General features: G+C 37.2%; 2 protein-coding genes across 3 annotated transcripts; one reads left to right on the plus strand and one right to left on the minus strand.

Moving 5' to 3' along the window:
- Nucleotides 1–2,665: 2,665 nt before the first annotated feature.
- On the plus strand, nt 2,666–8,477 carry LOC103486086 (lipase-like PAD4). The gene is made up of 4 exons (XM_008443917.3): nt 2,666–2,812; nt 2,897–3,239; nt 6,787–7,503; nt 7,587–8,477. Exons 1-4 carry the CDS (start codon nt 2,793–2,795, stop codon nt 8,334–8,336), a joined length of 1,830 nt encoding a protein of 609 aa, XP_008442139.2. The 5' UTR covers nt 2,666–2,792; the 3' UTR covers nt 8,337–8,477.
- Nucleotides 8,443–26,523, minus strand: LOC103486087 (RNA polymerase II transcriptional coactivator KIWI). Of its 2 annotated transcripts, XM_008443918.3 has the most exons (4): nt 26,200–26,427; nt 26,012–26,117; nt 8,845–8,867; nt 8,443–8,741 (listed from the first exon to the last, which is right to left on the minus strand). In XM_008443918.3, the coding sequence occupies exons 1-4, from the start codon at nt 26,314–26,316 to the stop codon at nt 8,673–8,675; spliced, it is 315 nt and encodes a 104-aa protein (XP_008442140.1). In that variant the 5' UTR covers nt 26,317–26,427; the 3' UTR covers nt 8,443–8,672. The 2 variants fall into 2 exon arrangements, with proteins under 2 accessions (XP_008442140.1, XP_008442141.2); XM_008443919.3 differs by lacking the exon at nt 8,845–8,867 and having other exon boundaries at nt 8,443–8,794; nt 26,200–26,523.
- Between the last annotated feature and the right edge of the window lie 478 nt (nt 26,524–27,001).

The following is a 27,001-nucleotide window of genomic DNA, read 5'->3' on the forward strand; positions in this document are numbered from 1 at the left end:
ATATAATTAATATTTTGCACAGAAGTCCACGTATCCGTTGTTAAACAAACTCTTTGGCCACTTCGAGTTAATGCATTTTTTAACTTTTTTTTCTCCTTCATATACATTTGAAAACAATCTTTTGCAACGGTTACTCTTGATGGAATCACAAACTTTGGATTTAATGCCCGACAAAATTGGTGAAACCCTTCACTTTCTACGAACTTAAATGGCAATTCATCCAAGATAACCATCCTAGCAAGCATTTTTCTACAATTTTCTTGAGTGAATGATGCAGTCATCAAATTACTTTCAGAATCTCCCTCTCCTTCAACATTATCTTCCAATGGATTTACATACATCTTACATTTCTCTAAATGTCTTTTTAAATTAGTGGTACCATTTCTTTTGGAATCACAAGCATATGAAGCCCCACAATGTTTACAAGCAGCCCTAGGATATTTAGGATCACATCCTTCTACTTTTATAAAATGTTCCCATACCGATGATTGTGGTTTAACCGGTTTTCTTTTTCCTAACACTGGACTAGAACAACTCTGATTTGAAGTCTCGTCTATCGAGAATGAAGTCATCCTAATAATCATCAAACAAAACACATAGAAAATTAAGGAAAAGCTTACCAGTACTGTAAAAGAGAAAGAAACAAAGAAAGGCAGTACTCTAAATGTTATTATATAAACAAACTTTTCCAAAGCAAAATTTTTGCATCCCATTAGTTCCTAAAATACTCAAGTTCTTCTAGTTACTCTTTCCCATTAGTTCCTAAATTTTCACATCTCTACGTTTCTGTTTTGAAAAAAAATAATAATAATAATCATACATGACCAACACATTGATAAAATAATCATGCAAAGCATGAAATGAAACAAAATTCTGATGAACAAAGTAACAATGGAGCACGAAGTAGAGACTAAAACATATATATATATATATATATATATATATTGAAATCAAATAGAAAACATAACCTACCTTACATTCCAAACACAAACTTGATCATAACATGAATATATAAGAAGAAGAACACATTCAATGGAAACTAAGCAAAGAAAAATGAATGACAAAGAGAGGGGAAAAAACCTGAAAAAAAATGAAAATGTGAGGTTGGTTCTTACTTTAAAGACAAATGAAATTTGTGTTGTTTTTACTTATGAATAATGATAAAAGAGTTGTCATTACTTTTTCACACTAAAAATTTGGTGGACAGTACATTAATGTGAATTGCAAATTGCAAATTGCAAATTACAGTACAGTACATTATAAACCAACAAGAAAGAAAACAAACGAATTGCAAATTGCTCAGGCGAAAATTGAATATAAGCAAAAACTCCACATTATTTCACTAGTTCACTTCATCATTAATTCATAGTCCCAAAATTCTGCATTCTAAGACCTTTTAAGGCAGAATTCTAATCAAAATACAAATTACACTCCATTTATTCTAGATTTCATGATTCAAAGTCAGGCAAAGTACTTAAAAGAACAAAACGAAAGTATAAAGCAGCAAAATTACCCATTCCCAGAGCAGAAAGTTCAACCTCATCAGCAAAAACAAAGAAGTCATCCTAATAATCCATCATAAACAAGAACCCAGATGGCAATAACCCCAAATAAACAGAAAAAAAACCCAAAATGATACAAGCTGTAATTTAAAAATTAAAGAGATGATAATAAGGAGAAAGGGACAGACAGAAAGATAAAGCAGTATATGGGTCAGTGTGGAACTTACAGACGATGACGATGGAGTGGCAAAGTGATGAAGACGAAGAGATGCCGACGCCGATGAACATGAAGAGATAGATGCCGACACTGATGCAGACGAAGAGGTAGATGCCGACGCCAAACGATGGAACAAAATGGTTTTTGAACTTTGGAGGAAGACGCCAGACGAAATGCTGAAGACTGAAGAAGAATCGAAGAGGAGAGGAAATGAATTAAAACGCCAGTATTTTAACCTAATCGGGTATTTTAAACCCGACCCGACCCGAACCGAATTAAATCGGGTCGGTTCGGTTCAGTAACACTGTTGTTACTAACCGGTCCAACCCAAACCGAATCGGGTCGGGTCGGGTCGGTTTTTTTCACCCCTAATTTTTAGGGTTTGGTTGGAAATCATTTTTTGGTGGACTCCAACCCAACCAACTCGAAAATTCGATCTCGAAATAACCCCTCAAACCAATCCGGCCCAATCCATTTACACACTAAATTGGAAACTTTTAAATTGAAGATAAATTTTGGAATTGATTGAAAGGAGGAGTAAGTGATAGAGAGGGAGAAATTGGGATGTAAAGAAAAGAGAGAAGGCCAATGGAGATGGAGAGGAGGGAGAGAGAGGGGATGAAGGAGGGAGAAAGGAAGGAAAAATATTAAATAAATATATTTTCTTTCACGTCTCCAGACATTTTTTTTTTTAATTTTAAATATTATATTTAAAAGTTCTAACCTTTTTAAAAAAAACAAAACTAAATGACCAAATTGGTGAATTTAAAACATTACATCATAAATGCACTTATTCTTTAAAATCGGATCACCAAAAAGGTTTTTGTTTACTTAAAAACAGTATTTAAGAAGAAGTATATTAGTATTAGCATTGTGAGAGTTTTATCAACAAAACTTGTAATTTAATTTAAATAAAAATATTTTAATAAAATTTGACAATATATATATATATATATATATGAAGAAACAAAGAAGCTCTTAGTTCCCTCAAAATTTCTCACCACATCATTTCCACTCTATTTCAAGAGAAAGAGAGAGACGCAACAAAAAGAGAGAGCTTTGAATTTGCATCCATGGAGTCCGAAGCTTCAACGTAATTCATTCAACTCTTTTTCTTTTCCTTTTTTACTTTCAATCTTTTCCAATTTCCCATAATTTTTCTTTCTTTTCTTTCCAGATTCGAGAGTTGTCATGTTATGGCTGCTCTTTTGGGCTCAACTCCTCTGCTTCTTCAGTCGTGGGAATTCTGCGCCGCCGCCAACGCCGCCTCCCCGGAAAGTTTCACGACTCTGGTAATTGATGATGTGGCTTATGTTGCCTTCTCCGGCGTCCAAGTTCTTCCTGGATGCGGCGGGGGACGAGTCAGAGAGTTGGTGGCGTTGGATGGAGAGGGAGTTGAGGGAGAGTTGTTTTGGCCGTTGAAGCGCCACCGTGAGGAGCTCCAGGAACCGGCCATGGCTGATTCCGGCATCCTGAAGATGTTTGTTGATATTTATGCTCATAAGAATCTTGTTGAAACGGTCAGTTTTCAAATCTCTCCCTAATTCTCTTTACTATTTACTCTCTACCCGACTTGCATTCACTAATCATTTTATTTTTAGTCATTGATTTTTAAAAATAAATCTTAAAATCCCTCCTCATACTTCTAAATTTTTTATGTTTTCACAAATCAAACCAAATCTTTAAATCTTTGAAAATAGTTTTAAAAGAAGCTTGTTTCTTTTTTCTTTTCTCCTTTTTTAATTTCACCAAAAACTCAACTAATTTAGTTTAGAAAGATGAAGAAATTGATAAAAAATAGACTTATTTTTAAAAAAAAAAAATCAATTACAAAATAGAGTTAATAAATGAATCGTATTTTTTATAAGTATGTTTTTGTTTTTCGACTTTAGCTAAGCATTGATTTTTACTTAAAGAAAATGAAAATGATGGTAAAAAATCGAAGGTAAATAGACTCAATTTTGAAAGATCATAGTGGTTTTTTTTTCTTTTTTTTTTTTTTTTAAGTTTCTATATTTTACTGTTACTATAATTTAAAATATTATTTTTGTTAGTTTTCTTGTACCAAAAGTTTTTTTTTTTTAATCAAAATTATGATGCAGTAACCATTAAAACCTTATTCATAATACTGTTGAGATTAGGGGTTTGGGAATCTCTCCTTTGACAAAATTTAAAAGAATTGTTCATAGATTTTGATAATTATTTCAAATGATAGTTTTTGTAGTTTCTGAACCATATATGATTAATATATTTAGTTTTGAACATCAAAATAAGGACTAATTGAATAATATCTTTGATATTTTGTATAAATACCCTTAAAATATAAAAAATTATCATCAATTTATCACCAATATAACTATATAAATTCTAATATCCTAGTTAAATGTACAAGTTATTTAGAAGCTAAAAATAATGATAATTGTTATGACTTTCAGTTGAATGTAATTATAGTTGTTGCATTCAAAATAATAATTTAAGTCAAGTTACATAATCATTTGAGTTTTTGTATTTTCAGACAAGGTCTATAAATTTTTATTCCAACTCTAAATTGTTTGGTTATATACTTTTAGTTTTCAAAAACCAGAAAGGTAGTTTTACTTATTTTTTTGTTTTTGAAATTTAACTAAAAAATTAACTCTTTTAAACTTAAGAAAAAGGAATATCAAAATTAAGAAATTGGGAGGGGTTAAGCTTTTCTCTTTAAAAGCCAAAAATAAAAAATATTGGTTAACAAATGTGTGTACATGAGTCTGTTTTTTTCTATGAGCATTTTAAATTCTCGTAGAGTGGATATTTGGACTATCACATTTGATTTGCCATACTATAAGATGCTTGCGGTATATAGAGATTCCATACATCTCAAAAGAAAATTTATAGACGTTTTTGCCCTTCTCATTTGTATGTACATATAACTACCCATTTGCATTATATAATTTAAAACAATGTTGTCAACTAACTATTATCGACTTTCTTTTCTTTTCTCTCTTTTTTTTCTTTTTTTTTTTTCTTTTCTTATTATACCCTAGATCTTATAAATTTTTAAGCAAGATATTCAAATTCAAAAATAAATTACTAATGCATTTTACAAAAGAAAAATTATAATATATATACTCACACACATATATATTATTATATAAATTTAAAATATATTCGAGTAGAAATTTTACAAAACAAATAAATTTATCAAAATATTTTTAGATATTTATAAAAGCATTCATACAAAACAAACATATTCATCCAAAGATGTATGATATCTGAAATTTCGAGCATCTAAAAATTCATATTATTTACCTTCTAAGAAAAGTAAACAAGGATTCTCACGTTAATGTCATAAATAATTTCTTTGTTTAACGTCTAATTACCTTTTAGAAAATTGCTTATACGACAAAATTGTTAAAAATATTTATATATACAGCAAATTATAATCATCTCTTAATTATACTTTATTTGTGAATATTTTTTATTTTGCTATATTAGAAAAATAAACCTAGTTTTTTTTCTTCCAGATAGTAGGCTTAATTTTTAGCCTTCAAATGTTGAATAAATATTATCATATATATAATAAATATTATTACTATTTACATTTATAATTAAAATTTGAATTATGAAAATTTTGCGCGTTCTGTGGTCTTGTTGACAAAAGTCTTGGAAAGGGACTTAGGAAGTCTACCATTAATTCACCAAATAATACTTTCAAGTTTGAATGGAAAAATGAATATCAAAAGTCTTGAATGTTGTTGTTGTTCTGAGTAGTTGTAATTTATTTTTAATTTCATGAGTTTCATTTATACTTTTATTTTTTATAAGATTGTTTTTCATAGATCACATCTTGTTTATTAATCTACTCTTTTTTTCAAATATCTTAACCAAATATTCAAAATTTGTCTTTGACCATTGACTTTTATATCAAAGATTGATGGATTTAAGAAAAAAGTAAACTAAAAAAAAAAAAAGCAAATAAAGAAATTTTGAACGTCTTCTAAATATACTTTCTTAAGAACTTATGAAGAGAGACTTATTTTGACAAAAATAATATTAATACCCATTTATTATGTACAAGGAAAGTATATCTACGACATTAGAAAAGTCAATAGAAACTTTGATACTTATTAAGATGTGGGGAGTTCCTTTTACCTTTTCCTCCACCAACATTTGCCCAATGTCAATATAATCAATGAAGTATTATTTTCTTCTTCTTCTTTTTTTTTTTTTTTTTTTTTTAACTTCGAATATGTTTATATCGAAGTTTCATTGGAAAAGAAATCAATGATTGATTGTAAAAGGCAGTGTGAAAAGTGAAGCTTCTTTGGACCAAAAATATAATTGGAAATTTAAAGGAAATTACACATGAGAAACTTAAATGGGTACATTTGGACCATTCTTTACTAATCATTTTTTATTGATTATACAAATTCAATATGGGTCTAGTCATCATTTGGTTTTTGGTTTCTTATTTTTAAAAATTGATCCCACCACCACTCATCCCATCTATTATTTTCCTGTTTACATTTTACAAACATTTCTAAAATCAATGCAAATTTTTTTAAACAAATTTATATATATATAGTTTTCAAAGATAGAAATTAACCAAGGAACCAAATAAATGTCAAAATGGAAATATGAGAGCCATTAGTAATAAATTGTAAGAAAACATGCATGATTTTCAAAAACCAAATATAAGAGCTATTAGTAAGTAACGTAGAAATCTACCATATGGGTTTAAAAATTGTTTCAATAAGACCCCTAAATTTCCAATTTTACACTTTTTAACCTCAAATTTTCACAAATCTTAAAACCTAAGGAATAAGTTAAAAAACAAAATTCAGAACTCATTTTGAAACTTTAGAACCAAAAACCATTAGGGACCAAAAGGGGCAAGTAAAAAGCATCTTTTTGGTTCAAATGGTTTACTTTTTTTCCCTTTTCTGTGTCTTACAAATCTGTGTCAGTTCTTACTTTCCTTTGAACTTTGACTTAGAAAGGCCTAAAGACTTTCAACGAGAGGCCTGTGCTATACATACATATTTGTTTTGGTATATGCCATTCCTAATGTCATATATGTTGCAGATGACAAAGGTAATGGAGAAAAGCAAGTCAATAGTAATTACAGGTCATTCACTTGGAGGAGCAGCAGCCACTCTATGTACACTTTGGTTGCTTTCTTTCTTCCATACCAAAACCCATCATCATCCAATTCTCTGCATCACCTTTGGCTCCCCATTGATAGGCAATGAGTCGCTTTCAAGAGCCATTCAAAGAGAAAGATGGTGCGGCAAGTTCTGCCATGTCGTCTCCAACCACGACATTATGCCAAGGCTTCTCTCTACACCACTGCCCTCTCTCTCTCCTAAGCTCCATATCATCTTTAGATATTGGCATTTGTCAATGGCCTCTCCACAGTTTGGGAAGCTTGCTACCCAATTGACAGAAAGAGAGAAAGAAGAACTCTTCTACATCGTATTGGCTCACTCCAACACGATATCCGACCTAGGAGAGGGATCAGTACAAAGTCAGTTTTGGCCATTTGGAAATTTCTTCTTTTGCTCAGAACACGGTGCAATTTGTTTGGATAATGCCATATCAGTTCTGAAGATGCTCGATCTGATGCTCAAAACAAGCGCTCCAAACTTGAGCATTGAGGACCATCTCAACTATGGAGATCATGTGAAAAAAGTTGGAGTTCAATACATGGAGAGGAAGAACCTCAACTCATTGTGTCTTCCTAATTCAAGCTATGAAGCTGGGCTTGCTCTGGCATTGGAGTCGGCTGGAATACCTTTCCAAGTAATAAGCCTTAAGAACTTTCCTTAAAACAAAGCCTACAACCTAGATTTTAAAACTAACTAGAGCTTATTTCAAAATTGCAGGATGAAGTTGCTCACATGGCCGAACATAGCTTGAGAACAGCAAGCAGAATAGGACAAACACCAAACATGAACGCCGCGAAACTAGCCATAAGCTTATCAAAGATTACACCTTACAGGGCTGAGATAGAATGGTACAAAACCTCTTGTGATGAAGCAGATAACCAATTGGGTTACTACGATTGCTTCAAGAAAGAAGATGCTTCGGTAAGACATGACAGAGTAAATATGAACAGGCACAAGCTCGCAACATTCTGGAACCGAGTGATCGACATGTGGGAGAACAATGAGCTTCCTCCAGATTTTAACATGAGGGCAAAGTGGGTCAATGCTTCACAATTCTACAAACTCCTGGTAGAGCCATTGGACATTGCAGAATATTACCGTCGTGATACACACATTGTCCATGGTCATTATTTGAAATGTGGAAGAGAGAGAAGATATGAGATTTTTGACAAATGGTGGAGAGGAAGAGAAGTCACGGAGGAAGGGAATACTCAGAGGATGAAATATGCAAGCTTGACCCAAGATTCATGCTTTTGGGCAAGGTTGGAGGAAGCCAAAGACCTACTGGAAATCATTAAAAGAGGAGATGTGAGAAAGTTGGCTCCAATATGGAAAAGTCTTGAAAACTTTGAAAGGTATGCCAGAGGATTGATTGAAAGAAAGGAGGTTTCTGAAGATGTCATTGCAAAGAATTCAAGCTACACTTTGTGGGCTCAAGAACTGAGGGCATTGAAGCTAAATATGTAATAACTAAGAGGTTCAAAGTAGTTAGCACCTTGGACTCTCTTAGAATTGCTGTAACCAAATCAGATTACTGGTGAATATGTCCACTGGATACCCAATTATCCACTAATTGAGAATAGTAATATTGTCCGTTAGCCCATACTATATTATAATAATATCATGTCTCTGGTCTACAATTCAAAATAACAATCCAGTGATAATGTATAAATGCTAATATGCCTGCTCTCTGGTCTTCATTTCCACCAAAAACAAGCCCATTGGCTGTACAAAAGGTCACAGTTTCGTCGTTAACCCTACGGAGCAATACTCTTGCTACTAATATCAAAAAAAGATGCTGTTTTAATCTCCTGACGAGTTCTCATTAACAGCCTTGTCAATTTCTTCTACATGATTTAGGAGAACGTTCCACTGCAGAAGACCGCCATTATAGAAAGCAGAAGATTATTCTTCTTTTTTTTTTCCTAAAACAAAAAAGGAAAAGGAAAAAAATTAAAATAATATAGGTGCAAACCTGATCCAAGGATAGCGAGATACCTGGAAACAAAAAAGAAATCAAAAGGAACACTCAGCTTGCATCTTCTATATTTATATATATGTATTAAAAAAAATTGCAACTGTGGAACACCAAAGTTAGACTATAATTACAAAAAGAATTTTGAACAAGAGTACCAAGTAGAAGCAAAAAGTGTGAATAAATCTCCAAAAGCATCCATGTTAGTTTCTAGACTATGAAAAATTCTAGCATTTCCTAAAGTCTCCAAAGGAGTGAGCTCTATTTTTCCTTGAATGCATTTGTATTCCTTCATTGTTTTCTTCAATAAGCTTGGTTTCTGATCAAAGAAAAATGAAAAAGGCCTACTTTGATCGAGAATAAATAAAATAATATACATAACAATAAAGAAGACAAAATAGCCCTCAAATGGAAAAATATCAATTTAAAAGAATGAGAAATAATGCATAAACGAGTCCTTAGCCACAGAAGTTCAAACTTGAACGTAAGCTCAAGTAACCTACCAAAATTGTAAATGTCTTACTCGTGACCCTCTAATAGCAAATTAATTCCCCTTTTGCACTTTCTTGGAAAAACATTACAACAAAGCAGTGTTTTTATTGCGTAAAACTTTCATTGGGAGAGCACTCTTCAGTTCAAATTTACTTCCCCTTAAACACGAGATCTAAAGTATTTTGTGTTTTACTATCTTATTTTATGTTAAGCTTCGCCACAGAACAAACTGAACATATTTATATATGAGTACACAATATAGCATGTATGATGTTGTAAATCGAGATGGGTATAGGAATTAGAACTTATGATTGTGTGATTCCCCCTATCATATATACCTACAAGCATAGGGAGAGAAAAAAAAATACCCACGTAGACAACCCGGCTTAGGAAAAAAATTGAGAAAAAGTAAATAAAGAATATTTTGGATAAGAGGGTCCCACCGGAGGAAAAGAGGTATTTAAGGAATGTTTTAGGGATTGGTGAGGCATCTTGTTTTTTGGTATGAAAAGCTATTGGGGAGGCTTTCAGGGAGAAACCAGCTTCTCGAATTGCTGGAGAATATTAAGCTTGTTTTTCTTCTATTATTCTCTGTTTGTTGTTATTTCCTTTTTGTTTTGTTAATCTTTCACTATGAACGCTCCCTGTTATACAAATAAACATCCATAGAGTGCTGCCTCTGTTTCTTTACATTGTTTTGGGTTTTTTTGAGTGCAGGGAAAGAGTATTAACAAAGTGGTATCAAAGCCACAAACATCCTGGGGAAGACACGAGCTATGGCTCAAAAAGAGTGGGAGGATAGATTGGATATGAATGAGAAGGAAATCAAAGAGTTGAAGGGAATGATGCTCAGTATTCTTAAGAGCATGGAGAATCTGTCAGAGAAGGTTAAGGAAAGTAGTCGTGCAAAACTGAGGGAGGAACCGTGTGCCTCAAATGGGTTTGGACTGAAAGGGAAGGGAAAAATCGGAGAGACAGACATGACATTGGGTTTCGCCAAAGGGTCCTCATACAAAAGCAAGTACAAGAAACTAAAGATACCTGTATTTAGTGGAGAGAACCCGGAATCATGGACTTATCAAGCCGAACACAATTTCGACATCAATGAGCTGGCTGATGAAGAGAAAGTGAAGGTCGCAATAGTCAGTTTTGGTGAGGACACAGTGAATTGGTTTCGCTGAAGTAATAATCGAAAGAAGGTGATGTCGTGGGAAGACCTCAAGAGGAGGATGTTCAAACACTTCAAGGCCCCCGAGGAAGGTAGTTTGGGGGCCCGTCACATACGGATAAAGCAGGACGGCTTGTACGCTGATTACTTGAAGAAGTTTTTGGAGTATTCGGCACCATTGCCAGAAATGGCAGAGAGCGTACTCATTGACGCGTTCATCACAGGGTTGGAAACCAATCTGCAAGCGGAAGTTAAAGGTCGTCACCCAGTGACGTTAGAAGCTTGTATGCGGGAAGCCCAAATGGTCAGCGATCGTGATTTGGCCATAAAGTTGGCCCTAAATGATTGGCGAAGTCGTGGGCCAGCTGTGGCGGAGGCCCAAGCCCAGAAAGGTAATCAGGTGACATTAAATTTAGAAAAAAAAAGGGAAAACGCCCCGATTTCGCAATGAAGCAGATTTCAATCCCGATAAAAGGAAATTTCGCAAAGGGAGAACCGTTGGTGAAACGCTTATCAGACAGTGAGTACCGAGCAAGGCTGGACAAAGAGTTGTATTTTCGGTGTAACAACAAATATTCGCCGAGACACCAATGCAAGGGTAAGACGAATTGTAAGTTGATGTTCTTCATCGCGAATGAAGAAGAAGAACTGAAAAATGAGAAGGAAAAGGGAGAAGATGAGGCAGAAGGTGTGGAGTTTGAAACTTTAGAAGTCAAGAGTAAGAGCGAAATATCGCTTCAAACCATTCTGAGGTTCACTTCGAATGGTATGATGAAGTTGCGAGGTCAGTTAGGGGCAGAAAGGTAATTATTCTCATTGACAGTGGTGCAACGCACAATTTCATCCATCAAGGAATAGTGGAGGAGTTAGCATTACCACTAGAAGGGAAGACTAAGTTTGGAGTGACTATTGGCAATGGAACCACATTGAAAGGGAAAGGGATATGCAAAAAAGTTGAGGTCAAGCTGTCGGAATTAACAACGGTGGCAGACTTCTTGGTGATTGAACTGGGAAGAATTGATTTGGTTCTGGGTATGCAATGGCTGAGCACTACCAGATTTACGAGGATTCATTGGCCGTCCATGACAATGGTGTTTATGGCATGGACGACACAAGTGGTGTTAAAAGGAGACCCGTCACTGACAAAAGCAGAGTGTTCTTTGAAAACGATCTCCAAAACATGGATAGAAGAGGACCAATGATTTTTGTTACAATTTCAAAAGAATGAAATTAATGTAGACTCCGAGGAGGAAAGCAGAAAAGAGGAGGAAGGGGAGGAATCGAAATTGCCAATGATTAGAAGTGTGTTGAAAAGATACAGAGGCATATTTGAGACGCCAAAGGGGTTACCTCCGAAGAGGGTAGTGGACCATCGAATAGTGATTGTAGACGGATAGAAACCCATCAATGTGTGGCCACACAAGTATGGGTACATACAGAAAAAAGAGATAAAAAAGCTGGTATCAGAAATGCTTCAGGCGGGAATTATCAGATCCAATCGAAGTCCTTATTCCAATCCAGTGTTACTAGTAAAGAAACGGGACGGAGGGTGGCGATTTTGCGTTGATTATCGTAAGTTGAATCAGGTAACTATTGCCGATAAATTTCCCATTCTAGTCAGAGAAGAACTCCTGGATGAGTTACATGAGGCTAAGGCTTTTTCGAAATTAGACTTACGCTCGGGTTACCATTAAATTCGGATGAAGGAGGACATCGAGAAAATGGCTTTTTGCACCCACGAGGGACACTATGAATTATTGGTTATGCCCTTCGGTTTGACCAACACGCCGGAAACCTTTCAATCCCTCATGAATCAGATTTTCCGGCCCTTCCTAAGGCCATTCGTGCTAGTTTTCTTTGACGACATACTGATTTACAGCAAGGACATCATTGAACATGCGAGGCATTTGGGAGTAGTTTTTAATGTGATGATGGACAATCAGTTGTTTGCTAACGAATAGAAATGCATGATCGGACATTCAAGAGTCAATTACTTGGGACATTGGATATCAAAAAAGGGAGTAGAAGCCGATGGTGAGAAGGTGAAAGCAATGGCGAACTGGCCCCAACCGAATAACGTCTCTGAACTGAGAGGGTTTCTTGGTTTGACGGGATACTATTGGAGGTTTGTCAAGGACTATGGAAATTGCAGTGCCATTGACCAAACTACTGCAGAAAAATGGGTTACACTGAAGTGACGATGCCACAGCAGCTTTCGAATCATTAAAGCAGGCAATGATCTCAGTACCTGTATTAGCACTTCCAGATTTTTCCTTATCGTTCACCATTGAAACTGATGCTTCAGGGATAGGTTTGGGGGCAGTTCTATCTCAAAACAGCAGGCCGATAGCTTATTTTAGTCAGAAATTATCTCCCTGAGCCCAAGCGAAATCCATTTATGAAAGGGAGTTGATGGCGGTGGTGATGGCTGTTCAAAAATGGCGTCATTACGTATTGGATAGAAAGTTTACAGTTCTTTCAGATCAGAAGGCCCTGAAATTTCTAGTGGAACAAAGGGAGGTTCAGCCACAATTTCAAAGATGGTTAACTAAATTGCTGAGATATGATTTTGAAATCTTGTATCAGCCCGGACTACAAAACAAAGTTGCCGACACCTTATCCCGAGTGAAGCACTCAGCCGAGCTAAATACCTTAAGCTCCCACAGGCTGTTGGATATTGAAACGGTGATGGCTGAGGTTAAGATGAAGAACCGCAAGGAATAATTAATATTCTGAAGGAAAACCCAGAAGGGAAAGCAAACTATCAGTGGGTGTCGAGCAATTTACTCTACAAAGGGCGGTTAGTTCTGTCCAAAAACTCTTCTCTCATTCCATCGTTACTTCGTACTTTCCATGACTCGGTATTAGGTCATTCGGGGTTTCTCAGAACTTACGAGAGGATGAACAGAGAAATACACTGGATTGGCATGAAAAATGACGTTAAAAAAATATGTCGAACAATGTGAAATCTACCAAAGGAATAAAACTGAAGCACTATCTCCGACGAGTCTACAACCATTACCATTACCCAACTTAATCCTTAAAGACTAGAATATGGATTTCATTGAGGGTTTACCTAAGGCTAGAGGATATGACAGTATCATGGTTATAGTGGATCGATTGAGTAAAATGGCGCATTTCATAACCTTGAAGCACTCGTTCGCGGCGAAACAAGTGGCTGAGAAATTCGTTGAAGAGATCATTAGTAAACATGGAATACCGAACTCAATTGTAATTGATCGTGACAAGATGTTTTTGAGTCATTTTTGGAAGAAATTATTTGCAGCCATGGAAATGTCGCTGAAAAGGAGTATGGTCTTTCATCCTCAAACCGACAGGCAGACGGAGCAGGTAAATTGTTGCCTCGAAACCTATCTACGTCGTTTTTGCAACGAACAGCCCACGAAATGGCACAAGTGTATCCCTTGGGCGGAACCATGGTATAACACCACTTTCCATTCATCAGCAAGAACGACATCCTTCCAAATAGTATATGGCCGGCCACCACCGCCACTGGTGCATTATAGACGGAAAATCTAATAACAACAGTGTCGAACAGCTACTAAAGGAAAGAGATTTAGTGATCAGTGCCTTGAAGGAGAACCTATTGATTGCGCAAAATAGGATGAAAAAACAGGTTGATCTACATTGTCGTGAACTGAAATTCCAGATAGGAGATGAGGTTTATCTAAAATTGCGCCCTTATAGACAGCGGTCATTGGCAAGGAAATGCTGTGAAAAATTAGCTCCAAAATTCTATGGGTTGTACCGTATCATTGAAGAGATTGGGGAAGTGGCTTACCGTCTAGACCTTCCTCCCGAGCCAATAATACACGTGTTCCACGTTTTGCAGCTAAAATTGAAGCTGAGAAAAACACAATTGCAGCACTTACCGCCAGCATTGACCGAAGAATTTGAACTACAAGTCGAACCTAAAGCCATTCTGGGTGTCCGTTGGAACTAACCAATGGCTAATAAAATGGAAGGGATTACATGATAGTGAAGCGACGTAGGAGTCAATTTACGCTATAAACCAGCAATACCCTTCATTTCACCTTTGAGGACAAGGTGAATTTCGAGCCCGCGGGTATTGTGAGGCCCCTATCATACATACCTACAAGCGTAGGGAGAGAAAAAAGTATACCCACGTAGACAACCCGGCCCAGGAAAAGAATTGAGAAAAAAGTAAATAAAGAATATGTTAGAATTATTTTTGGAAAGGAAAACATCTAGGAAATATTTAGGAAATAAAATCTTATATATTATTCTTTCCAAAAATAATTCTAACACTCCCCCTCAAGTTGGGACGTAAATATCAATGAGGCCCAACTTGCTAACACAAAAGTCAAAGTTTGGTCTGAGAAGCCCCTTGGTGAGGACATCAGCAATCTGTTGGCTTGAAGGGATGTAAGGAATGCATATGCTCCCATTGTCAAGTCTTTCTTTGATGAAATGTCGATCAATCTCAACATGTTTAGTTCTATCATGCTGAACTGGGTTGTTAGCAATACTAATAGCAGATTTATTATCACAAAAAAGCTTCAATGGAGTCTCACATCCCTGATGAAGATCAGACAGGACTTCATATTTCCAAACTCATAGCTCTATATTCAACCTCAACACTGCTTCTGGACACAACATTTTGTTTCTTACTCCTCCAAGTTACAAGATTACCCCAAACAAAGGTACAATAACTGGAGGTAGACTTTCTGTCAACAACAGATCCTGCCCAATCCGAGTCAGTATATGCCTCAATGGCCTTTTTGTTTGTCTTTCTAAACATCAACCCTTTGTCAGGTGTCGTTTTTAAGTATCTCAGAATTCTTTTGACAGCTTCCATGTGTTCCTCATAGGGAGCTTGCATAAACTGGCTGACGACACTAACAGCAAAGGAATTATCAGGACGAGTATGAGATAAGTAAATCAATTTACCCACAAGGCGCTAATATTGTTCTTTATCAACTAGAACTTGATTATCAGAGTTTCCTAGTTTACAGTTGAATTCAATAGGAGTGTCAGCGGGACGACATCCCAACATACCTGTCTCGATTAGCAGATCAAGGGTGTATTTTCCCTGAGACACGGAGATGCCTTCTTTAGATCTGGCCACCTCTATTCCAAGGAAATATTTCAGATTTCCCAAATCCTTGATTTCTAATTCATTACCCATTCTCTGCTTAAGTTGATTAATTTCTGCCTGATCATCTCCAGACAAAACGATGTCATCCACATAAACTATCAGAACTGCAATCTTCCTTGTCTCGAAAACTTTTGTAAATAAAGTGTGATCAGAGTGTCCTTGACTATATCCTTGGGACTTGACAAAAGTAGTAAATCTGTCAAACCATGCTCTGGGTGACTGTTTCGGACCATATAAGGATTTCTGGAGTTTACAAACTTGTTGACCAAACTGGGCTTCAAAACCAGGCGGAGGGCTCATGTAGACCTCTTCTACTAGATCTCCATTCAGAAAAGCATTTTTAACATCCAGCTGATATAGAGGCCAATCTTAGTTTACAGCAACAAAAAGAAGGACTCTGACAGTATTCAACTTAGCAACAGGAGAAAAAGTTTCTGAATAATCAACACCATAGGTCTAAGTAAATCCTTTTGCAACTAACCTTGCCTTGTGTCTGTCAAGAGTTCCATCTGCTTTGTATTTGAGAGTGAACACTTATTTGCATCCCACGGGCTTGTGTCCCTTGGGTAGGGCACAGATCTCCCAAGTGTTATTCTTTTCAAGAGCTTTCATCTCTTCCATAACAGCATTCTTCCATTCAGGGCACTCTAAAGCAATATAAATATTTTTCGATATTGTGGTAGAGTCAAGGTTGGCAGTAAAAGCTCTGAACTGTGGTGATAAATTCTCGTATGACACATAATTATATATAGAGTGCTTTGTACAAGACCTAGTACCTTTTCTCAATGCAATAGAAAGATCAAGAGAAGGATCATACTCATCATGTTTCCTTGTATGGCCCTGTTCAACTTCATCGTTACTGGTTTCTATTCTAACCTCAGTCTCATCACCATGGTTTTTTTTTCCATATTTTCAAGAACAGCAGCGTCAGACCTGTCATTCTCACTCATCGTATTATTAGTACAAGCTTCTGTAGGGTTTTCCATACCTTGGTCTCGAGGAGGTTCGAAGTCTTGGACTGGAGTCAGCGGTTGATTAGTAGGGGACCCGACTTCCTTTCTGAGATTCCTCCTGTAGTATGTTTTCCAAGGAACTTGGTTTGTAGGTAGGATTATAGGGTGAGGATCAATGTCAGACACGGTACTAGGAGTAGGTTCGATAAATTCAAAGGTGCTGTTAGACTCTTCACTCACACTCTCCCCCTGAAGATGGCTAACGGGAAAATAGGGTCGGTTCTGTAGGATTTATGTGGTTTTTCTCCCGGTTGTCGGGTTTCCACGTAAACTAATTTCGTGTTTATTGCTTTCAATATGGTATCAGAGCGAAGCAACAACGAAACCCTAGAAAAAATTTTAGGAATCACCCGGACCAAAACAGCCGCCGCCGCCGCCGTGGACACCACCATGGAAAAACTACTCCACCGGATTCAAACGCCACCAATCTATCCAATGGGCTAACCCCCGCCGCCGTCCGCATAACTTTTCGGCCAGGAACCAATTCACAGGCCGCCTCTATCAAGCGCGTGGGCCCACGCGCCACCCGTTAATCTCACCGCCCATCCCATCTGCTTCTACGCGTCGTCACCTGTCCAACCATCTCACCCTTCCGGTCATCCGCCGCCGCCCATTGCCGCCGGACAGCAACCTTCACAACTGTCAAATCTGTACAGCAGTGCAAATCTGTACAACAGTGCAAATCTGTACAGCAGTGCAAATCTGTCCGTCGACCCTTTACAACAACCTTTCTGCTATAGGAACGGAGTTTACCAACACCATAACAGATTGTGGATTAAAGTGGGCGAGCCATCAGCACCCTCCGATTATGGACAGCCATATGTTCATGGTCTCGGGATTAATCATACCTATAGGAGATGTTTTTTAAGTTAGTACATCTTTGGCATAGACCGATCTACCGATGTATTCCAAGAACCCGGTAATTTCGCTTCCTAACATGCCTTCAAATTATATAACTAACTTTGTTGCCTTTAGTGCTCAATCCTTGACCCATGATAATGAGAAACCAATTCTCATTTGTGAGCACTGCAAGAAACAACGGCATACCAAGAATCGGTGTTAGAAACTCCACGGTCGGCCCCCAAGAGGTAACAAAAGCTCCTCCAAGGAGCAACAGAACTTAAGGCGTACCGATGTTAGGGAGACTGCTAGCACCTCTCAGCCCATTGGCTCTACTGCTAGTCAGACCAGCTCTTCTACTCTAAGTGTCATTGCTCAATCAGGTATGTCTCAGTCCTTTGGCCTTATTAGTGTTGATGGAACGAATACTTGGATTTTGGACTCGAGGGCCACAGATCACTTGACAGGTTTCTCGGAGCATTGTCACTTATACCCCCTGTGCCGGTAATGAGAAAATCTGGATAGCCGATGGCTCTTTAGCTCCGATTGCTGGAAAAGGACAAATAGTCCCCTTTGACTGTTTCTCCCTCCAGAATGTTTTGCATGTGCCTAAGCTTTCTTACAATCTGTTATCTATCAGTAAGATCACCCGTGAGCTGCACTATAAAGCTACTTTCTTACCTGAGTCTGTTTGCTTTCAGGACTTGAATTCAGGGAAGACGATTGGCACTGCCCGGCATAGCAGGGAACTTTATATCCTTAATGATGATACCTCCGGTAGTAGTATCTCTACGACTAGTTTACTGTCTTCCTATTTTAGCACCTCTGAACATGACTTTATGTTGTGGCATTTTCGGTTAGGTCACCCGAACTTTACGTATATGAAATATTTGTTTCCCCATCTCTTTCTTAAAATAGATGTCTCCTCGTTATCTTGTGATGTGTGCATTTGGGCAAAACAACATCGTGTTTTTTTTCCCTCACAACCATATAAACCCACACAACCGTTTACACTTATCCATAGTGACGTTTGGGGTCCCTCCAAGGTCACCACCTCATCTGGGAAAAGGTGGTTTGTAACCTTCATTGATGATCATACCCGTCTTACCTGGGTCTACCTTATCACCGATAAATCTGAGGTTTCTTCTATTTTTCAAAACTTCTATCACACCATTGAAATACAATTCCATAAAAAAATTGTTATTCTTCGAAGTGACAACGGTCGGGAATTCCAAAACCATAACCTTAGTGAATTTCTAGCCTCTAAGGGGATTGTTCACCAAAACTCGTGTGCCTACACTCCTCAACAAAATGGAGTGGCCGAGCGAAAAAATCGCCACCTTCTGGAAGTAGCTCGTTCCCTTATGCTTTCCACTTCCCTTCCTTCATACCTGTGGGGAGATGCTATTCTTACAGCAGCTCTGATACCATATTGAAAGCAATAAACACGAAACTGGTTTACGTGGAAACCCGAGAACCGGGAGAAAACCCACGATGTCTTTCTCCCGGTTCTCGGGTTTCCACGTAAACCGGTTTCGTGTTTATTGCTTTCAATAGAATATTTTGGGTAAGAGGGTCCCACTAGAGGAAAAGAGGTATTTAAGGAGTGTTATAGGGATTGGTGAGGCATCTTGTTTTTTGGTATGAAAAGCTGTTGTGGAGGCTTTTAGGGAGACACCAGCTTCTCGAATTGCTGGAGAATATTAAGCTTGTTTTTCTTCTATTCTTCATTCTCTGTTTGTTGCTATTTCCCTTGTGTTTTGTTAATCTTTCACTGTGAACTCTCCCTATTATATAAATAAAGATCCACAGGGTGCTGCCTCTGTTTCTTTGCATTGTGTTGGATTTTTTTGAGTGCAGGGATAGGGTCTTAACAGAGATTGTTACAATGCATCAGAGACTGAGCGAGAAATCTTGTTCTTTAAAAAGCGAAATATTTAAAAGCTTTCATGATAAACAAGAAATGAGAATTCTACCCTCCACAAATGATTTCTTCTGCTCTTGGACCAACCTCACTCTTTGATAGATATACCCTCCCTTTCACTTTTTACTTCAATTATCTATCTCCTTCTCCATCGTGCCAGTTTTTTTAAAAAATCAAGGTGAAATAAAGCACAATAGTCTTATGGGGCTTAAGCGCACGCTTTTTTATGAGGCGCATTATACATAAAAGTACTACATTAAGAAGAAAAAACATGGTTGAAGTGGAAATATGAAAAAAAAAAAAAAGACCTCTAAACACGAGAAATTTTGCATTTCGGCTTAGTAAATTTGGTTTTCTTAGTTAATAAAGAAGGGTAATCCCTAATTATTTATTTACATTTTTTAAAGAATAAAAGTCCATTAGGCGCAGGGCTTTGAGCCTTGGGGTTTCACAAAAAGGCATGCACTTGAGTCGCGCCTTATTTTGTGAGCCTCGCAAAGGATATGTTATAGTTCACTGGGAGGTCTTTTTAAAGCATTGCATCGTGCATATCCTCTCTTTCCAATAACAAAAGAGTACTCACATGTATGCTTGTGTCTTTGCGACATCTCAACGTTTCTAGATTAAAATAAAAAAATGTATGCACCATTTTGAAATGTTATAGTTCATATACACATACTAAAAAGGATAAAGCTGAAATTAATCTATAAAGCACTCACACTTTCAAACTCGAGAAGTGTAATGTCGAACAAGTGTTGGACACTGACACACTCCAATTGCCTCCAACACACTAGCTAGCATTTCCATTATTTTTTATTATTGTTTTGCTTTCGGACACATCTGCACTCAGGACACTCCAGCGACACACCAAGGTCACTCCTTATGCAAATTTATTTCGGAAAAAATAGTGAAACAAGACCCACCATCGATACCCCATTTAAGGTATTTTAAGCCAATTTAAATTAACTGTTTAACCTAAGTTTTTCAAAATTCTAGAGTTTGTACACACAGTCTCTTTGTATAAACACACTTCACTCTCAAGACTTATCCCAAAATCTGCCTATAAAGAAGAATTAAAAACCCATTATGCTACACAATTGTTCTTTCTAACTTTTCTAAGAAACTGCAGACTGTTAATAGCTAGGAGACAGCTGAGCAATGTCTAGAGTTGTTAATATAGTTAAATTGGCTACTGCTAAAATTAGTGAGCTTATCTCACAGGTAGATTTGCCCTAAATATTCTTTCTTTTTTTCATCTCTTTGTACTTATCAACTTATTCCCTCTTGTACCTATTGTATTATTATAAAAAAATAATAAAAAGAAAAATATCGTGGTTGTTTTCCCGGTACTTGGGTTTCCATGTAAATTTGTGTGTTCTTTGTCTCTACTTTCAATATGGTATCAGAGCGGTACATGGAACAAATCCTAAACAACACAACTAGCGATGGAAATAAAACAAAGAGCACAACTGCCTGTTTTAGCACTGTCGTTGCTGCTACCACCGATGCTCGGATCAACGTTGCAATGGAAGAATGGCTCCACCGCATTCAGAAAACGCCGGGAATCATAATTCCACACAATTTCTCGTCGTCTGCGCCGCCAGAAACCAGCCACGCGCCACCGCCAGATGTCCACACGCTACCGCACGTGTCGGCCCATCCTATTCAGACGACGCCGGCCAACCTAACTGTGCCACCTTCGTCTTCATCCGCAGCCTATAGTATCCCCAACATGCCGATTAATATGCTGCCACCTAGTTTCGACCGACCACTGCAGCTTCTGCAATCGAATCCGTATGTGCTGCCACCCAATGACCTTAGTCATCATCTTGATGTTAGGAACCTTCAAATTCCCTCAATATTTCAAGTTGGTGAACCTTGGGCACATTCCAACCCTAACGTGCACGCTTCCTCTTCTTTGGGAATAGCTCAACAGCAACTGAAAGAGCTTCGATAATAGATTGCAGCAATTGAGGCTACCTAGAGACGACATCCAACATTGTACCAATGTATTATGAGAATCCGGTAACCTCGTTCCCTACTTTATCCTCTTCCTATGTGAATGCTAGTCTAACACACTTGGAGCTATTGTCCAGTCAGGTATACCTCAGGCCTTTAGTTTCATTAGTATTGGTGGTAAGAATCCTTGGATTTTGGACTCTGGTGCCACAAATCATTTAACCGGTTCCTCTGAACACTTTGTGTCCTACATTTTGTGTGCTGGGAATGAGAAGATAAGAATTGTTGATGGCTCCTTGGCTCTCATTGTCGGGAAAGGGCAGATTTCTCTTTTTAATGGGCTCTCATTACCCAATGTGTTGCATGTGCCACGAATTTCATATAATCTTCTGTCGATTAACAAGATTACTCATGATTAAAACTGCAAAGTAACATTCTTAACTAATTTTGCTTCTTTTCAAGACCTGAGCTCGGGGAGGATGATTGGCACTGTCCAACACAATAGGGGTCTTTACTTGCTTGATGATGATACCTCCTTTTGTAGCATTTCTAGGACGAGTCTTTTATCTTCCTACTTTTCCACTTCTGAAAAGATCTTATGCCATGGCATTTTCGTTTAGACCATCCCAACTTTAAATATATGAAATACCTATTTCCTCTTCTCTTTACTAAAGTTGATGTTTCTTCCTTAGCTTGTGATGTGTGCATAAAAGCGAAACAACATCGAGTCTCGTTTTCCTCACAAACCTATAAGACCTTTCTCTTATCAATAGTGATGTTTGGAGACCATCCAAGGTCACTACCTCCTCCGGGAAACAATGGTTTGTGACCTTTATTGAAGACCATACTCGTCTTACTTGGGTTTTCCTGATCTCCGACAAATCCAAAGTTACCTCCACATTCCAGGACTTCTATCACACCATTGAAACACAATTCAATAGAAAGATTGCAATCTTGCAGAGTGATAATGGTTGTGAGTTTCAAAACCACTCTCTTAACGAGATCTTATCCTCTAAAGGAATTGTTCACCAAAGTTCCTGTGCTTACACCTCTCAACAAAATGGGGTTGTCGAACAAAAAAATCGTCATCTTTTGGAAGTTGCCTATTCCCTTATGTTGTCAACTTCTCTCCCTTCCTATCTTTGGTGTGATGTCATTCTCACTGCCGCTCATCTCATCAACCGCATGCCCTCCCATGTACTTCACTTCCAGACACCGTTAGCCCCAAAGAATCCTATCCTTCCACGAATCTCATCCTTGATATTCCCCTTTGGGTATTAGGATGCACTACCTACGTTCATAGTCATGATCCTAACCAAACTAAATTCACTCCTAAAGCTCAAGCTTGCGTGTTTGTTGGGTATCCTCTCCACCAACGAGGCTATAAATGCTTCCACCCATCTTCATGTAAGTACTTCGTTACCAACCTTTATTGAAGATTGTCCTTTTTTTTTCCGTTGGCCTACTTCAGGGGAAGAGTGTGAGTGGAAAGTCTAACTATACGCTTTGAGTCTACTTGTCCTACTGTGGTTACCTTACCTGACCCAAGCTCTCACAGTACAGTCCTACCCACAAATCAAGTTCCTTGAAAAACCTACTATAGGAGAAATCTCAAAAAGGGAGTTGAGTCTCCTGTTGTTCAGACGGTTCCAATCCAGGATTCTGAAGGTATGACTGATTCCATTAACTCACATAGTAATAACAGAATGAGTGAGAATGACAGACCTAAGGCAAATTCAACTAACTCATATACCAACAGTAAGGCAAGTGAGAATGACAGGTTCGAGACAGTTGTTCTGGAAGATATAGGTGAGCAAGATAGTATTAATGGGGTCATTACCGGCAGAGAAGACAGGATTGATGAGAACAAGGTTGTTGCTAAACATACTGAAAATGAAACTAAGTTAAACCATTTTGAAAATACTAGCAAGTGTGATCCTTCTCTTGATCTTTCTATTGCACTGAGAAAAGGTACTAGGTCCTGTACAAAGTAGTCCATATCTAATTATGTGTCATACGAGAATCTCTCACCACAGTTCACAGCTTTTACTGTCAGCCTTGACTGTACCACAATACCGAAAAATATTCACATTGCTTTAGAGTGTCCTGAACGAAAGAATGTTATCATAGAAGAGATGGAAGCTCTTGAAAATAATAATACTTGGGAGATTTGTGCTTTACCTAAGGGACACAAGCCTGTGGGATGCAAATGGGTGTTCACTCTCAAATACAAAGCAGATGGGACACTTGACAGACACAAGGCAAGGTTATTTGCAAAAGAATTTACTCTGACCTATGGTGTTGATTATTCATGAACTTTTTCTCTCGTTGCTAAGTTGTACATTTCTATTTATTCCCTCATGTACCTATTGTATTATTATCAGAATATAATAAAAAGAAAAATATCGTGGTTTTTCTCCCAGTACTTGAGTTTCCACGTAAATTTGTGTGTTCTTATCTCTACTTTCAATTACTTTTACTCTAGGTAACTTGTTAGGCAAAATATTATGTATCTAGTCCTCATTTATGAAAGGTATAGCCCTCATCCCTTTGAAAGATTGTCCAAAGGGGTCAAGCGTTCATTCTAGAACCTGTGGAAAGACATTTCTCTTTAGCTCCTTTCCTTCTCCCTTCATAGTTTTTGTGCGATAGGGCAAAGGCATGGATACTTAGTTGTGGAAGGATCAATAGGTGGGGATTAGACCCCTCTAATATGTGTTTCCTAATTTATATCATCTTTCTTCGTATAAAAACCATTCTATTGCTGACTTCTTAGTTTAGTCGAGAAGCTCAGTGTCTTTTTCTTTGGGTTCCGTATTTCTTTGTTCAGTAGGGAAACAATAAAGGTTGACTCTTTGTTATCTTTACTTGATGATTTCAATTATAGACTTGAAAGAACGGATGTTTGTGTTTGGAATCCTAACCCTCTTTTAAGTTTTTTTTGTAATTCCCATTTTGGCGTTATCAGATCGTTCTCTTGCTAACTAGTCAATCTTTGATGTGCTTTGGAGGACTAAGATTGATAATACTAGGCAAGTTTTACTTGGTCATGTGAACACTTTGAATAGGCTTCTGCATAAGAAATCTTCACTTATGGCACCCTTTTGTTGATTCTTTGTTAAAAGGCAGAGGAAGACCTAAATCACCTGATCTAGAGTTGTCAATTTGCAAGATTAGTGTAGAAGAGGCTAGTGATGTTTGGTCCTTGGTGATGTTACATGTTTCTTGGGCTTCAGACTCGAAGATTTTTTGTAATTATATCCTCTATGTAGCATTTTACTAAGTTGGAAACCCTTACTTCAAAGGGATTTTGTGGGCTTGTTTTTTTGTTATGTTTGTATTCTTTCTTTTTTTTTTTTTTTTCCTTAATGAATGATTGTGTTTCATGAAGGGAAAAAAAACAATGCGAGCAGTGCAATGTTGCAAGGCTATTTTCCTTCCTGGTTGCATAAAAGATTTTATTCTGTTTTGGAAGATCTCCACAAGGCAGCATCATATATATATATGGTGTAGGATCGTGCTTGTTATTGTTGCATGTTTTTTGCACACAATCATTGTCACGCCTTGTGGTGAATACTTCTGTAGAGAGCTTTTTGATGTACTGCAATAATTGTGTGTGAACTTCACTGTTGAGCTATGAAGCAGGGACACTTCATATTAAAGGTGGTATCGGTGTCAGATACCTATCAAACACGGATTCAGCTGGACACATGTCCGACAAGCCAATTTGCATGTCCTAATTTTTATTTTTATTTTTGAATTTTGGACACACTTGAAGGCACTTCACGGACACACTAAAAGAAATTAAAGGATAATTTTAAGTTTGAACCCAAATTTAAAGGCCATCAACTTCCTTTTTTAAAACATATAAAAATATCATAAAACCTAAAACCTAAATAGAATATCATAAACATAAACATTTGATTTCAACTCCCAGACTTGTCGTGCACATTAAGGATCAAGGACTCAAGTATGCTTTATTTCTTACAGCTATTGCCTCTTGCCGTTTACCCATCCAATCTCAAACATTTTATCAATTTTACGTTAAATTTAACTATATTCTAGAAAAATGTAAGAAAATAGGGTATCCCTGACATGTCCGTTTCCTAATATTTGGGAAATCAGCATATCATCGTGTCTATGCTCCAAATCTGTGGAGGATGTTATCGACTGTCATCTAAACTAGGCTAAGTGCATTCACTTGTGTCTTTCACTGTGAGTGAAATAGCAATAGGGTTTATTCCATACTTAGTAGGAGCCTAAGTAGCATACAGAGGATGAAGAAAGCTCACACCTAGAAGGAGCGTATGTTCAAGGAATCTCAGGCAAAGCTTGGAAGCATATACGTGGAAGTGAGGGGATATCAAACATAGGGATAGCCTAAGTTGAAATTAAAAGGTGAGTTGTTAGTGAGTAAGTACCACATTGTAATCACTTAACTATCCCTAAAGCATCATTTGGCAATTCAAAACTACAACAAAGGCAAATGCAACAGACAAAAGTGAAACATCCTAGAAAGAAAGGAAAGTTAGGAAGAAAAAAAAAACGGAGAACGAAAACCCAATTCATCCACCCACAGGGAGATAGAGAGAAAAAAAAAAAAAAAAAAGAATAGGGATGAGGAGATGAACCTTTCTTTCCAGGCATCTGCTTGCCATCTTTGACATAAAACTCGCGAATATCGACGACAATCTTTCCTTGCCATTTCCTGACCATAACCCTACGGTTCTTTGAAAGCTAGGAAGAAAAAAGGATGCATTAAAGAGTTTGAAAGGAAGGTAAAGGCGGGGGGGAAGGAGAAAGAAAGTAAAAGAAAGACCTCGCAGACGACGATTTCATCGGCATCGTCAGGATCTTTCCTGAATGTTTTAGAAGGAGGAGCATCTCCTTCGGATACGCGATCTTCGTCGTCCTTTCGCTTTCCGCTTGCAGACATTTTTCTTCCTCCTTTTTCGCTTGCTTTCTTTTCTTCTACTTCTCAACTCTGTGCTCCTCCAAACACTTACCAAGTCGATGCCGCCGAACTGCCGCGATATACATAAACCAATCACAAATTATTTTAAATCACAAAAATTGATCCAAATATTTATAAGGTTAAAATGTAACAAAATTTTCAAAAATATTTGTAACAAGGAGGGGACATAATTTTAAGATTTGTCTTTTGCATCACTTTTTTTCTTTTTGATTTCTCTCTTCGAGATTTTTTTTTATTTTCATTTCCACGTCTGGTTTCTATTGTTTTTAAATGATTTATTCTTCTATCTAAATTTTATATTTTTTCTTCATTATTTTCAAAAGTTTCTTTGAAACTATTTCACAATTGTTTCAATATTTTTCGTATCTTATTCATATTCGAGAATATCAAGATCGTTTGAATATCATTCTAAATTATCAACACGAACGTTTACCATTATCAGCACGATCATTTACTATGATCAACATGATAATTTAAATTTGAAGTCTTTTTCCCCATCGTTTAAAACGAACTACACAATTATGTTGAAATTATTTAAATGATCCTTTACCATAGTCAAGACAAGTGTTTAGCATGATCAACACGATCGTTTACTATGGTCAACACGATTGTTAGATTTGAAGTTTTTAACAATCATTTACATTAG

The sequence above is a fragment of the Cucumis melo genome, chromosome 8 (genome assembly GCF_025177605.1).
Source record: "Cucumis melo cultivar AY chromosome 8, USDA_Cmelo_AY_1.0, whole genome shotgun sequence".
Lineage (NCBI taxonomy): Eukaryota > Viridiplantae > Streptophyta > Magnoliopsida > Cucurbitales > Cucurbitaceae > Cucumis > Cucumis melo.

Coding starts and splice junctions, on each gene's coding strand:
- LOC103486087 (XM_008443918.3), bottom strand. CDS start 26,316: ATGTCTGCAAGCGGAAAGCGAAAGGACGACGAAGATCGCGTATCCGAA. Junction 26,118..26,199: donor ATGAAATCGTCGTCTGCGAG/GTCTTTCTTTTA, acceptor TTTTCTTCCTAG/CTTTCAAAGAACCGTAGGGT. Junction 8,742..8,844: donor TCTCGCTATCCTTGGATCAG/GTTTGCACCTAT, acceptor GGTCTTCTGCAG/TGGAACGTTCTCCTAAATCA.
- LOC103486086 (XM_008443917.3), top strand. CDS start 2,793: ATGGAGTCCGAAGCTTCAAC. Junction 3,240..6,786: donor ATAAGAATCTTGTTGAAACG/GTCAGTTTTCAA, acceptor TATATGTTGCAG/ATGACAAAGGTAATGGAGAA. Junction 7,504..7,586: donor CGGCTGGAATACCTTTCCAA/GTAATAAGCCTT, acceptor TCAAAATTGCAG/GATGAAGTTGCTCACATGGC.